At 38.2% G+C, this 13643-nt stretch overlaps 8 protein-coding genes across 8 annotated transcripts in view; 4 read left to right on the plus strand and 4 right to left on the minus strand.

Moving 5' to 3' along the window:
• Positions 1-13643, plus strand: part of LOC139747524 (cuticle protein AMP1A-like) — a 126296-nt gene that overhangs the window by 59289 nt on the left and 53364 nt on the right. The gene's annotated exons all lie outside the window — the stretch shown is intronic.
• Positions 983-1831, minus strand: LOC139747539 (endocuticle structural glycoprotein SgAbd-8-like). Its single transcript, XM_071659943.1, has 3 exons — positions 1795-1831; positions 1430-1650; positions 983-1314 (listed from the first exon to the last, which is right to left on the minus strand). Exons 1-3 carry the CDS (start codon positions 1801-1803, stop codon positions 1113-1115), a joined length of 432 nt encoding a protein of 143 aa, XP_071516044.1. The 5' UTR covers positions 1804-1831; the 3' UTR covers positions 983-1112.
• LOC139747593 (endocuticle structural glycoprotein SgAbd-8-like) lies at positions 2406-3243 on the plus strand. Its single transcript, XM_071660038.1, has 3 exons — positions 2406-2449; positions 2623-2843; positions 2964-3243. The coding sequence occupies exons 1-3, from the start codon at positions 2441-2443 to the stop codon at positions 3145-3147; spliced, it is 414 nt and encodes a 137-aa protein (XP_071516139.1). The 5' UTR covers positions 2406-2440; the 3' UTR covers positions 3148-3243.
• LOC139747540 (cuticle protein CP14.6-like) lies at positions 4689-5546 on the minus strand. The gene is made up of 3 exons (XM_071659945.1): positions 5500-5546; positions 5090-5310; positions 4689-4967 (listed from the first exon to the last, which is right to left on the minus strand). The coding sequence occupies exons 1-3, from the start codon at positions 5506-5508 to the stop codon at positions 4784-4786; spliced, it is 414 nt and encodes a 137-aa protein (XP_071516046.1). The 5' UTR covers positions 5509-5546; the 3' UTR covers positions 4689-4783.
• Positions 6022-6942, plus strand: LOC139747571 (endocuticle structural glycoprotein SgAbd-8-like). The gene is made up of 3 exons (XM_071660005.1): positions 6022-6169; positions 6318-6538; positions 6659-6942. The coding sequence occupies exons 1-3, from the start codon at positions 6161-6163 to the stop codon at positions 6840-6842; spliced, it is 414 nt and encodes a 137-aa protein (XP_071516106.1). The 5' UTR covers positions 6022-6160; the 3' UTR covers positions 6843-6942.
• Positions 8774-9690, minus strand: LOC139747590 (endocuticle structural glycoprotein SgAbd-8-like). Its single transcript, XM_071660036.1, has 3 exons — positions 9588-9690; positions 9179-9399; positions 8774-9057 (listed from the first exon to the last, which is right to left on the minus strand). The coding sequence occupies exons 1-3, from the start codon at positions 9594-9596 to the stop codon at positions 8874-8876; spliced, it is 414 nt and encodes a 137-aa protein (XP_071516137.1). The 5' UTR covers positions 9597-9690; the 3' UTR covers positions 8774-8873.
• Positions 10109-11031, plus strand: LOC139747588 (endocuticle structural glycoprotein SgAbd-8-like). Its single transcript, XM_071660034.1, has 3 exons — positions 10109-10255; positions 10406-10626; positions 10748-11031. Exons 1-3 carry the CDS (start codon positions 10247-10249, stop codon positions 10929-10931), a joined length of 414 nt encoding a protein of 137 aa, XP_071516135.1. The 5' UTR covers positions 10109-10246; the 3' UTR covers positions 10932-11031.
• Positions 12685-13558, minus strand: LOC139747591 (endocuticle structural glycoprotein SgAbd-8-like). The gene is made up of 3 exons (XM_071660037.1): positions 13503-13558; positions 13092-13312; positions 12685-12968 (listed from the first exon to the last, which is right to left on the minus strand). The coding sequence occupies exons 1-3, from the start codon at positions 13509-13511 to the stop codon at positions 12785-12787; spliced, it is 414 nt and encodes a 137-aa protein (XP_071516138.1). The 5' UTR covers positions 13512-13558; the 3' UTR covers positions 12685-12784.

The following is a 13643-nucleotide window of genomic DNA, read 5'->3' on the forward strand; positions in this document are numbered from 1 at the left end:
GCGCCCATCTGCATTCACTGTGCAGTGTAAGTTTTACATTGGAATATATCATTGTAACAAGAAATAGTGATATACTACTTTTTGGTCGATGACACAAATATGAAAGTGAACCTTGGAAAGAAAAAGTATTATCATTAACGCCCACCCTCTTAAATTCTATTTCCTCCAATGAACTTCTATTTACATCTCATACCACTTTCTTTCCGTAAAAAACTCATATTCACAGGAGCTATTTGCATTTGTTATATGGAATATGTAGAACTATCCTTAACATTTGCCACGAAAGGTATATTGCTATATGATGAATTTACAGTCTACTAGCATCATCTTAATTAGGGAATTAAATCATACCTCGTCTTATCGTCAGAAACAAAACTATGCTGAATTTTTGAGAAACCTGTGGAGTGGAACCTTTATACGAAGGAACTCTTAGCGTGAGTATTGAAATTTTGTAATAGTAAACATTATTTCATTAACAGATTGAGAGAGAAGCGTTCTAATTAGATTTGTATTGCTGAACTCGTAAACCTTTTCTCTTAATTCTTCTAATATTTTCTAAAAAGTTCCATGAATAGTTATTTTGTTATGACCTCATGTTGCTCTTTCTTTGCATATTTCCAAAAGAGCTATCCATTGTCAACATCATCAATATAATCAAGAAACTCACAGATTATCAAGAACTTTTATCAGTTTATATCGTCAACTTCCCTATGAATAGGGTTTGAAATCTGCTAAACGGGATTATTATAAAGATGAACAATAAGATTGTGGAAAATTTCCCATTTTTGCATATATAACACACTGAGAAGTCATGAAAAAAATCACCAATACATTGAGTCTCAAGGAGAGAATATATGTTTTCGGACAGTTGTGATCGGACAGCTGTGATGTGGTATCTTGGAATTTGTGTTAAAACTTCCAGTCAGATCAAGACCCGTAGGACGGCTACAACAAGAATGATACGTTCAGGGTTCTAAGGAATATATTTACTAATGCTTTACAGTTTATACATCTTTATTTTGAAATATACATGGATAATAAATATATCGTTCTACTGTACAACATTCCTTGTGATTGACACAAGGATGGGAAAATGTAGGAGACCTTAGCCATCAGACCTCATCAGAATCTCTGTGGAGGGTACGGGCGCGGGCAGCGTCCTCCTGAGCAGCGAAGGCGATCTGGTCCAGCACGAACTGAGGGATTGGGTGAGGGAACGCGGGAGCCACTGGCAGGTGGTCTGACTCGGGCTGGTAGCCGTATTCGTTGGCGACGAACTTCACAACGACGGGAGCACCACCAGGAGCAGTGTACCTGTATATACAACAAAGAAGGTGTTAGTGTCACTTTTAGTTATAGGTGCAATAAGATGGCATGCATATTAACAGTTAGATATCATTCTCTCAAAGTATCCAAAGGTTATACTCACGAATATTGTCCAGCCTGAGTTTGTGCACCACTGTCAAAAGAGTATGAACGTGAAAGTGCGATGCCGTTGCCAGTCTCCACTTCGACGTTCCTACTCCCTCCTGGCCCATGAACGTTGTCGTACTTCAGTATGGGCACCACATTAAGCTCTTCACTGGAGTCTCCAGTTGGTGCACTGTAGCTGAGCTGGGGGACGGCGATGGCCACGACAAACAGGAGCACCTACAGTGAAAGATATATCTTTTATTGTACGAATCTATAAGAAGAATATTCATACGTTTATTGTAAATATTGCTCTCAAAACAGAATAAGTTAAACATAATGCTGTTGTTGAAGCGACTGATACTGAAAAAAAGCTGCACTCACAAACTTCATGTTGAATGTGAGTGGTCACTACTGATGTGTAAAGTTCTCTACTGTGTCTTATATAGTCCCTGCCTACCATCTCTCCTTTTGATCATGACCTTGCCATCCCTGAATGTCTGTTAGGAAGTTTTCCTCTCAATCCTTCTTTGAAAATTATTTCTGCTAGTGCAGGTTAGTGTGTTCGCTGCCATTACGACGGTAAAGTAATATCTTATTCTTAGATATATCTAGATAGTATTCTTCTGAAACTTTTCAGCTTATGTAACAATGGATCTGGTGTAGGAGTCCAACTTTGTTTACCGCAGGGGTTGAAGAGGCAATAGTTGACCACCGCCTATTCAAACGCGTTAAAGAAAAAGTGGACATCGACACCCGTTAGAAAGCTACATAAAAAAGTTAGCATTAACAGAAACAACTCTAAAAACATTTATACCATTGACAAAGCATGTGTTAGCCATAATGACAACAAACACTAAACTATAATCATACACTGCTATAACAAAAACACAATCAAAGGAGGGCCGAGACACATCCAACCAGAGTCAAGGATGGCAAGGTCATGGTCATAAGAAGGGGCGTTGAGAAGGGACTATATAAGCCACGGTAGAGGACCTCACCACATCAGTACTGACCACTAACAGTCAACATGAAGTTTGTGAGTACAGTGTATATGAATTAGAATTCTTTGCAGTTGTGCATCCATCATAAGGAGTCTTTTCAATTATATTTCTCACATTCTGTTTTGTAAGCAGCATCTACAATGAAAATATTAAGATATTTACTAAATCTTATAAACTCATACGATAAAAGTTATGTCTTCCGTGACAGGTGCTCTTGTTCGCCGTGGCCATTGCCGCCCCCCAGCTCAGCTACAGTGCACCAACTGGAGACTCCAGTGAAGAGCTTAATGTAGTGCCCATACTGAAGTACGACAACGTCCATGGTCCAGGAGGGAGTAGGAACGTCGAAGTGGAGACTGGCAATGGCATCGTACTTTCACGTGCCTACTCTTTTGACAGTGGCGCACAAACTCAGGCTGGACAATATTCGTGAGTATCAAGATAACCTTTGGATTCTTTGATAGAATGATAGCTTACTGTTAATGTTTGTGCTATCTTACTATACATATAACCAAGGATAACACGAACGCCTTTATGTTGTATAAACAGGTACACTGCTCCTGGTGGCGCTCCCGTCGTTGTGAAGTTCGTCGCCAACGAATACGGCTACCAGCCCGAGTCTGACTACCTGCCAGTGGCTCCCGCGTTCCCCCACCCAATTCCTCAGTTCGTTCTGGACCAGATCGCCTTCGCTGCTCAGGAGGACGCTGACCGAGATTCTGATGAGGATTAATAACTTAGGTCTCCTGCATTCATTCCCATGGATTACTGTACAAATGTCCACTGTATTTATTCGACACGTATATAGAATAAAGGTTATTCAAACATGCATGCGTATTTTTAGTTCGCCAGCAACAAGTAGATTCCTTAGGAACTGAAAGCTAACGTTGTCATCATACTAAATGAAAACCCTTTTTATATTCACGTAAATCTTCAGTAGATCTTTCGCCACATGCTGTGCAAACGAATGTGTGACTAGAATACCTCTTATCTTTTTACGATGTTTCCATGACTAAGTACTATTCCTATGTATACTGTGTGGTTATTGTAAAATTTTGTTATCACAGTGGGAAAAAAAAATCAGCGATAAAGTAACACCGATTGTGTTACAGGTGTTGTACTGTCATGTGTTTTGTGGGTCATGAGTTAGAAAACACATTTAGAATTCAGATATCTTGAAATTCTTTACGTATGACATAAAGAAAACATTTTACATCCCCAAAACGGTAAATAACAATAACAACAAAAATGTGCTTTTAAAGATCGAAGGTTAGATAATTATTGTTTAGATGTACTAACATAAGTATGAAATAGAATTTTCGAAGTTATCACTAATTTAAGAAAATGAATACGATTAGAGTATATCTTTATCATACTACATGCGTTATTCGACAAATGGCGGGAATGGTAGGTTTATATGCCACTTTATAACAACTGTGTATAACTGCTACTTGTGCAACTTTTTCTATGGAAAATTAGTAGCACATGATGAAACACAGTGGATCACAATATATATGGAAAAGAATTACAAAGGTAAGGATTAGATTTTTTCATCAATAAACTTTCTTTTATCAATAGATGTATAGAAAAAGTTATGATAAGAGTCTTATCATGGAACTAGTTCCACTTATGCCATTTTTTTGCATAGTCAGTAATAAGTTTCGCGAAAGTTATGAGCTTTTGCTGCTCTTTCTTTTGAATTTTTCAGAGATCTGGTCATTGTTATCACCGTTATTATGATTAAAAAACTTGCAGATCATCCAAACCTTTTAGCAGAGTATATCGTTATCCAAACCTGTGATCAAATTTGACACTTACCGATTCCATATGATATTTCTAAGAAAAATCTTAATGGACGGTGATATTTTCCTTAGAAGATTTATATGTTTTTCAGAAAATTGAAATATAGTTTTCTGACATTCCCAGTTTAGTATCAACGGATTCATAAGTTTTGAGTACATTTGCTGGCTCACGTTCTGCCAAGCATCGGTCACTAAAGACCATAGAACAACCAATATTGATATCTATTCATTTTCTTACTCTGGTATCGATGGTTTCCAACATTCACGTATAATGTATCGAAATCTTATGTTGTGATGGAACTTCTGTTTGAGTAAACGGCATTTTTGTTATATATTTCTCTCCACAGCGAAGGGCGTAAGATCTGTGAATTGCTTGAAAGTGAAAACAAATTTTATTCAGCATAAAAAGAACTGTTAAGATTTGCGGGGCAAAATGAGCGTACTTTCTTTTGGACAACTTAAAAGGCATAAGTATGTATGATAGATTTTTATTTTTGAAATATACAGAGAGAATAAATATGTATCGGGTATCAGTACAATATGATTTATCACAGAGGTTTTGAGTCATTAGGCCTCATCAGAATCTCGGTCAGCGTCCTCCTTAGCAGCGAAGGCAATCTGGTCCAGAACGAACTGAGGAATTGGGTGGGGGAACGCGGGAGCCACTGGCAGGTAGTCAGACTCGGGCTGGTAGCCGTATTCGTTGGCGACGAACTTCACAACGACGGGAGCGCCACCAGGAGCAATGTACCTGTATATGCAGGAAAAAAAGGTCTTATTGTTACCTTTAGTTATAAATACAGTAATGTGGCATGAATATTAACAGTTAGATATTATCTTATCAAACTATCCAAAGGTTATCTTGATACTCACGAATATTGTCCAGCCTGAGTTTGTGCGCCGGTGTCAAAGGAGTAGGAACGTGAAAGTGCGATGCCGTTGCCAGTCTCCACTTCGACGTTCCTGCTTCCTCCTGGCCCATGGACGTTGTCATATTTCAGTATGGGCACCACATTAAGCTCTTCACTGGAGTCTCCAGTCGGTGCACTGTAGCTGAACTGGGGGACGGCGATGGCCACGGCGAAAAGGAGTGCCTGCCATATAAGGCATGATTCTTGTTATATGAGTTTATAAGAAGAAATTCTGCCGTATGTTTGATATAAATGATATCTTTGTTTAATGGAATAATTGTTAGTTAACAGAAGGATTCACCGAAAAATTTTCGGTGAAGTGACTCATGAACACAAATGCTGAGAATAGTAACACATATAAACAGTACTTACAATCTTCATGTTGACTGTTAGTGGTCAGTACTGATGTATAAGGTTCCCTACCGTGTCTTATATAGTCCCTGCTTACCATCTCTCCTTTTGATCATGACCTTGCAATTCCTGATTTTCTGGTTGGAAGTTTTCCTCTCCATCGTTCTTTAGTATTTTTTTTTGCAGTATATAACTCAAGGTTAATGTATTTGCTACCATTATAGCTGAAATATGCCTTTCCACTTTGAGAGATGGTTAAATGATATTTTGTGTGACTTTACAGTTTTATATGACTAGACGGCAGGAAAAGGAGTCCAAATTCTGTTTGCTACAGATCTTGAAAAGGCAACAGTTAACCACCGCCCATTCAACCGCGGTAAACAAAAAGTGGGCACCTACATCTGTTGGCAGTGTACATAAAAAACCTCAGCAGTAACAGAAACCACTGTAGAAGTATTTATATCACTGACAAATCATATCCTATTAATCATAACAACAAACACACTGACCTATAATGATGTACTGATATAGCAAAACCAGAATTAAAGAAGGAGGGACGGGGAAACATCTACCGGACAATAAGGGATGGTAAGGTCACGGTGCAAAGGAGGGGCGCTACGCGGGGACTATATAAGCCACGGTAGAGAACCTTGCACATCAGTACTGACCACCAACAGTCAACATGAAGTTTGTGAGTACAGTGTTCTTTTCACAGTGAGTCGCTTCATCAAAGAAATATTTGTTAATCAAATATATTTTGTGAACAACAATTACATTTAACATGCTGTATAAACTTACTTTGTAAACTTGTACGATAAAAATAATATCTTTCGCGACAGGTGCTCTTTTTCGCCGTGGCCATTGCCGTCCCCCAGTTCAGCTACAGTGCACCAACTGGAGACTCCAGCGAAGAGCTTCATGTGGTGCCCATAGTAAAGTACGACAACGTCCATGGGCCAGGAGGGAGTAGGAACGTTGAAGTGGAGACTGGCAACGGCATCGCACTTTCACGTTCATACTCTTTTGACAGTGGCGCACAGACCCAGGCTGGACAATATTCGTGAGTACGAAGATAATCCTTGGATAGTTAATAGAATCATATCTAACTGTTAATATTCATGCCACCTCACTGCACATATAAATAAAGGCAACCCTAACACCTTTTTTGTTGTATATACAGGTACACTGCTCCTGATGGTGCTCCCGTCGTTGTGAAGTTCGTCGCCAACGAGTTCGGCTACCAGCCCGAGTCTGACTACCTGCCAGTGGCTCCCGCGTTCCCCCACCCAATCCCCCAGTTCGTGCTGGACCAGATCGCCTTCGCTGCTCAGGAGGATGCTGACCGAGATTCTGATGAGGTCTAATGAACCAGGTCTTCTGCATTTATTCACATGGATTGCTGTACAGATGTCCAATTTATTTATTAACAATGTATACGTGTAGAATAAAGGTTATTCAAACATACCAGTGCATTTTTAGTTCGCCAGCAATATGTAAATCACTTAGGAACTGAAAGTTAACGTTTTCATTAAGCTACCTAAAAACTGTTTTCATTTTCACGTAACTCTCTCGTAGATCTCTCACCACAAACTGTGCAAGCGAATGTGCGACTAGAATACTCATTTTTTTTACGATGCTTCCACGACTTAGTACGTTTCCGATGTATGATGTGTGGCTTGTGTAAAATTTCGTTGTAATATTGGGTAAAAATATTTCTGAGATAAAGCAACAGATTGTTTTACAGGTGTTGTACTGTCATATGATTTACGGGTCATGAGTTAGAAAACACACTTATCATTCACAAATCTCGAAATTCTTTATGTATGATATAAAGAAAACTCTTCACATAGTCAAAACGCTAAGAAACAATAACAACGAAAAATGTGCTTCTGAAGATAGAAGGTAAAACAGCTATTGTCTAGTTGTACTTATATAAGTATTGAATTAATTTTTCCGGTCATCGCTGATTGAAAATCTAACACCAAAAAATGTATGTTTATTATATTACGTGCGTTTTATGACAAATGGCAGAAATGATAGGTTTATGTATCATTTTATGATAATGGTGTATAACAGATATTTTTGCTATTTGTTCTGTGGAAAATAAGAGGTACATGTTGAAACAGTGTTCGTATTGGAAAAAAAATACTTGAGAAGATAAGAAACAAAAATGCTATCCATTCTTTTCACAATTTCACATACGTAAACTATCGATGACTAAATGAAAAAGAAATATTAGCTCATTTTTTTGTTATACGTTTCAATGTATAGTTTATACCCCAACACAAAACCACAAGAACAAGCGAACTAGACACTGAACACAAAGTTTGGTGTGTTCATTATCATATCGAGTCCTGTCCAAGTGTGCATGTATTAGTATACACAATACAGTTTACTAGCACCTAATATTTTACTGAATTATTCAAATTTTCACAATTTCATTTCCTCGCATCGTCAGAAGCACTTGTGATGATCTTTATATCAGTGTAGAGTGGATCGATGTATAACTGGACATATATTACAAAAATAAGTATTGATAGTTTTATCAATAAACTTTCTTTTATCAACTGATGTGTAGAGAAAAGTTCTGATAAGATTTATTATCATAGAACTAGCTCCACCTACGTCGTCATCTATTGCATAGTCAGTAATAAGTTTCGCGAATGTTATGAGCTTTTGTTTCTCTGTCTTTGAAATATTTTTAGAAATGGCCATTGTCATCACAGTTAGAATGATTAAAAAAACCTGCAGATCATCCAGACCTTTTGACTGAGTATATCGTCATCCAGATCTGTGACCAGACTTGACACCTACCGATTCCATAAAATATTTCTAAGAAAAATCTTAATGGACGGTGATATTTTACGAATGAAGAACTAAATATGAATGAATTAGTATATTGAATAATTCTCAAGAAAATGAAATATGTTGTTTTCGAATATTCGTGGTTTACTATCAACGGGATAATGAGCTTTGAGTACATTTGCTGGCTCACGTTCTGCCAAGCATCCATCTCAGAAGACCACAAAACAACCATTGTTGATATCAATTCATTTTCTTACTCTGGTATCGATGATTTCCAACATTCACGTATGGGACATCAAAATGTCATTTTGTGATGGAACTTTTTTTTGAATAAACGGCGTTTTTGTCATATATTTTTCTCCACAGTGTATGGCGTAAGATTTATGAATTCCATGAAAGTGAAAGCAAATTTATTCAACGTCTGAAGAACAGTTAAGGTTTGTGAAACAAAATGAGTGTACTTTCTATTAGATAACTTAAAATGCATAGGTATGTTTCCTTGATTTTTATTTTTGAAATAAACAGAAAATAAATATACATTGGATAGCTGTGCAAAATCATATGTGATTTATCACAGAAGTCTTGAATCATTAGTCCTCATCAGAATCTCGGTCAGCGTCCTCCTGAGCAGCGAAGGCGATCTGGTCCAGAACGAACTGAGGGATTGGGTGGGGGAACGCAGGAGCCACTGGCAGGTAGTCAGACTCGGGCTGGTAGCCGTATTCGTTGGCGACGAACTTCACAACGACGGGAGCGCCATCAGGAGCAGTGTACCTGTATATACAGCAAAAATGTGTTGGTGTAACCATCAATCATATGTATAGTAAGATGGCATGAACATTAACAGTTAGATATCAGTATTATCAAACTGCCCAAAGGTTATCCTGATACTCACGAATATTGTCCAGCCTGAGTTTGTGCGCCGGTGTCAAAGGAGTAGGAACGTGAAAGTGCGATGCCGTTGCCAGTCTCCACTTCGACGTTCCTACTCCCTCCTGGCCCATGGACGTTGTCGTACTTCAGTATGGGCACCACATTAAGCTCTTCACTGGAGTCTCCAGTTGGTGCACTGTAGCTGAATTGGGGGACGGCGATGGCCACGGCGAAAAGGAGCGCCTGCCGTATAAGGCATGACTTTTGTCATACGAGTTTATAAGAAAAAAAATTTCGTATATGTTCAATATGAATGATATCTTTTTAATGTTAGAATTGTTAAGAAACAGAAAGAGTCACACAAGTTTTTGTGATGAGGTGACTCATGAACAAAAATGCTGAGAATGATAACTCATATACACAGTACTCACAATCTTCATGTTGACTGTTAGTGGTCAGTGCTGATGTGTAAGGTTCTCTACCGTGTCTTATATAGTCCCAGCTTACCATCTCTCCTTTTGACCATGACATTGCCATCCCTGACTGTCTGGTTAGATGTTTTCCTCTTCATTGTTGTTTAGTTTTTGTTTTTGCAGTATATAGCTCTAGGATAGTGTGTTTGCTGTCATTATGCCTGACATATGCCTGGCTACTTGGCCAGATGATTGTACAGTATTTTGTGTGACGTTTTCAGTTTCATTTAACTAGGCGGCAGTAAAAGGAGTCCAACCTATATTTGCTGCAGGTCTTGAAAAGGCAATAGTTAACCACCGCCCACTCAACCGCGGTAAACAAAAAGTGGACACCTACATCTGTTGGCAGTCCACATAAAAAACCTCAGCAGTAACAGAAACTACTGTAGAATTATATATAACTGTGAAAAATCACATATCATTCACCATGACAAAAAATGCAATGTCCTATAATGATGTACCGATATAAGAAAACGAGAGTTAAAGGAGAGACGGGGAAACATCTACCGGACAATAAGGGATGGTAAGGTCACGGTGTAAAGGAGGGGCGTTACGCAGGGACTATATAAGCCACGGTAGAGAAGTTTGCACATCAGTACTGACCACCAACAGTCAACATGAAGTTTGTGAGTATAATATTCTTATCATAATGAGTTACTTCATCAGAGAAATATTTGCGTTAATCAAACATATTTTGTGAACAAAATTTACTTTTAGCATGCTGTAAAAACTTAATCAGTAAACTCGTACGATAAAAGTAATATCTTTTGCGACAGGTGCTCCTGTTCGCCGTGGCCATCGCCATCCCCCAGTTCAGCTACAGTGCACCAACTGGAGACTCCAGTGAAGAGCTTAATGTGGTGCCCATACTGAAGTACGACAATGTCCATGGGCCAGGAGGGAGTAGGAACGTCGAAGTGGAGACTGGCAATGGCATCGCACTTTCACGTTCCTACTCTTTTGACACCGGCGCACAAATTCAGGCTGGACAATATTCGTAAGTATCAAGATAACATTTGTGTAGTTTAACAGAATGATATCTGATTGTTAATATTCATGCCATCTTACTGTACATATAAATAAAGGTAACACTAACACCTTTTTTGTTGTATATATAGATATACTGCTCCTGATGGCGCTCCCGTCGTTGTGAAGTTCGTCGCCAACGAGTTCGGCTACCAGCCCGAATCTGACTACCTGCCAGTGGCTCCCGCGTTCCCCCACCCAATCCCTCAGTTCGTTCTGGACCAGATCGCCTTCGCTGCTCAGGAGGACGCTGACCGAGATTCTGATGAGGATTAATAACTTAGGTCTCCTGCATTCATTACCATGGATTGCTGTACAAATGTCCACTGTATTTATTCGACACGTATATTTGTAGAATAAAGGTTATTCAAACATACATGTGTAGTTTTAGTTTGCCAGCAAGAAGTAAATTCCTTGGGAACTAAAAGTTAACGTTGGTATTATACTAACTGAAAACTGTCTTCATTTTCACAAAAATCTTCAGGAGATCTTTCGCCACATGCTGTGCAAGCGAATGTGTGACTTGAATACTTATCTTTTTACGATGTTTCCACGACTATGTACGATTCCTATGTATGTGCGGCTTTTGCAAAATTTCACCATCAAAGTTAGAAAAAGAATTCAGTGATGGAGCAGCAACGATTGTTTTACAGGTGTTGTATTGTCTTATGCTTTCCAAGTCATGGGTTAGAAATCACAAAATTCACAAATCTCGAGATTCTTTATCTATAATATGACGAGAACATTTCACATCTTCAAAACGGTAATCAACAACAACAAAGAATGTTCTTATAAAGATCGAAGGTAAAATAGCTATTGTTTAGATGTACTAATATGGGTATGAAATAAAATTATCCGCAGTTATTGCTGATTGGAAAATTTCATACTAATAAATGTACTTTTATTATATTACGTGCGTTTTACGACAAATGCTAGGAATGATAGGTTTATATACTATTCTATGATAATATTGTATAGCTGCTACTCCTTCCTTTCTTTATGGAAAATAATTTGTACACGATGAAACAGAGTTCGTACTTAACAGATATACTTCAAGAAGATAAAGATATATTCTAACTATTTCTAACTATTGTACATACGTAATTTATCGATAACTAAATGTAAAAAATACTTCATTTTTTTTACGTTTCAGGGCAAAACCTATAAGCCAACACTAAATCACAAGAACAAGCAAACTGGAAACAGAACACAAAGTTTTGTGTGTTCGTATCGTATCGAGCCCTGTCCGAGTGTGCATATATTTGTAAACAAAATATATTTCATTACCTTTTAATATTTTGCTGAATTATTCAAATTGTCACAGTTTTATTTCCTCCCACCGTCAGAAGCAACATGTGGTGATCATTTTGTTTATCAGTGTCGAGTGGATCGGTGTATAAATGGACAAGAATTACAGAGGTAAGTACTGACATTCTTTTTATTGATATACTTTCTTTAGTTAACAGATGTATAAAGAAAAGTTCTGATAAGGTTCTTATCATGGAAATAGATGTATGTTGTTATACTTTGCATATAGTCAATAATAAGTTTCAAGATTCCATGTGACATTTTTAAGAAAAATCTTAATGAACTGTGATATTTTACAGATGAAGCGCTAAATATTGTGAAAAGATTAGTAGATTATAGATTTCTCAAGAAAATGAAATAAGGGGTTTCTGGACATTCGTGGTTTACTATCAACTGATTCATGAGTTCTGAGTACATTAGCTGACTCACGTTTTGCCAAGCATCCGTCACAGTGGACCATCAGACAACCATTGTTAATAGTAATTAATTTTCTTACCCTGGTATCGATGGTTTCCAATATTCAGGTATGGTACATCGCAATCTAATTTTGTGATGGAGCTTTTGTATGAATAAACAACGTTTCTGTTATATAATTCTCTCTACAGCGTAAGATACATGAATTCCTTGAAATTGAAGGAAATTCTATTCAGCGTTAAAGAAGTTTGAAGATTTGAGGGACAAAAGATGTTCACTTTCTTTTAGGCAGCTTAAAAGGCATAGACACGTTTGATTGATTTTTATTTTTAGAATATACAGGAAATAAATATATATCAGGTAGCAGTACAAAATCATATGTGATTTATCCCAGAGGTCTTGAGTCATTAGTCCTCATCAGAATCACGGTCAGCGTCCTCCTGAGCAGCGAAGGCGATCTGGTCCAGAACGAACTGAGGGATTGGGTGGGGGAACGCGGGAGCCACTGGCAGGTAGTCAGACTCGGGCTGGTAGCCGAACTCGTTGGCGACGAACTTCACAACGACGGGAGCGCCATCAGGAGCAGTGTACCTGTATATACAACAAAAAAGATGTTATTGTTACATTTAGTTATATGTACAAGAAAACAGTATGAATGTTAACAGTTACCTTATCATTTTATCAAACTATCAAAAAGGTTTTCTTGATACTCACGAATATTGTCCAGCCTGAGTTTGTGCGCCGGTGTCAAAGGAGTAGGAACGTGAAAGTGCGATGCCGTTGCCAGTCTCCACTTCGACGTTCCTACTCCCTCCTGGCCCATGGACGTTGTCGTATTTCAGTATAGGAACCACATTAAGCTCTTCACTGGAGTCTCCAGTTGGTGCACTGTAACTGAACTGGAGGACGGCGATGGCCACGGCGAAGAAAAGTCCCTGCCATATAAGACATATCTTTTATCATACAAGTTTATACGAAAAAAATCTATTGTATTTCTAATATAAACAACATACTTTTGTTTAATGTAGAAATTGTTGAGAAATAGAGAGCCGCAAAAATTTTTGCGATAAACTGATGATATGAGCACAAATGCTGAGAATAGTAAGTCAGATACACTGTACTCACAATCTTCATGTTGACTGTTAGTGGTCAGTAGTGATATGTAAGGTTCTCTACCGTGTCTTATATAGTCCCTGCTTACCATTTCTCGTTTGGACTATGACCTTGTCATCCCTGATCGTCTGGTTGAAAGTTTTCCTCTCCATT

Source organism: Panulirus ornatus, chromosome 69 (assembly GCF_036320965.1).
Source record: "Panulirus ornatus isolate Po-2019 chromosome 69, ASM3632096v1, whole genome shotgun sequence".
Lineage (NCBI taxonomy): Eukaryota > Metazoa > Arthropoda > Malacostraca > Decapoda > Palinuridae > Panulirus > Panulirus ornatus.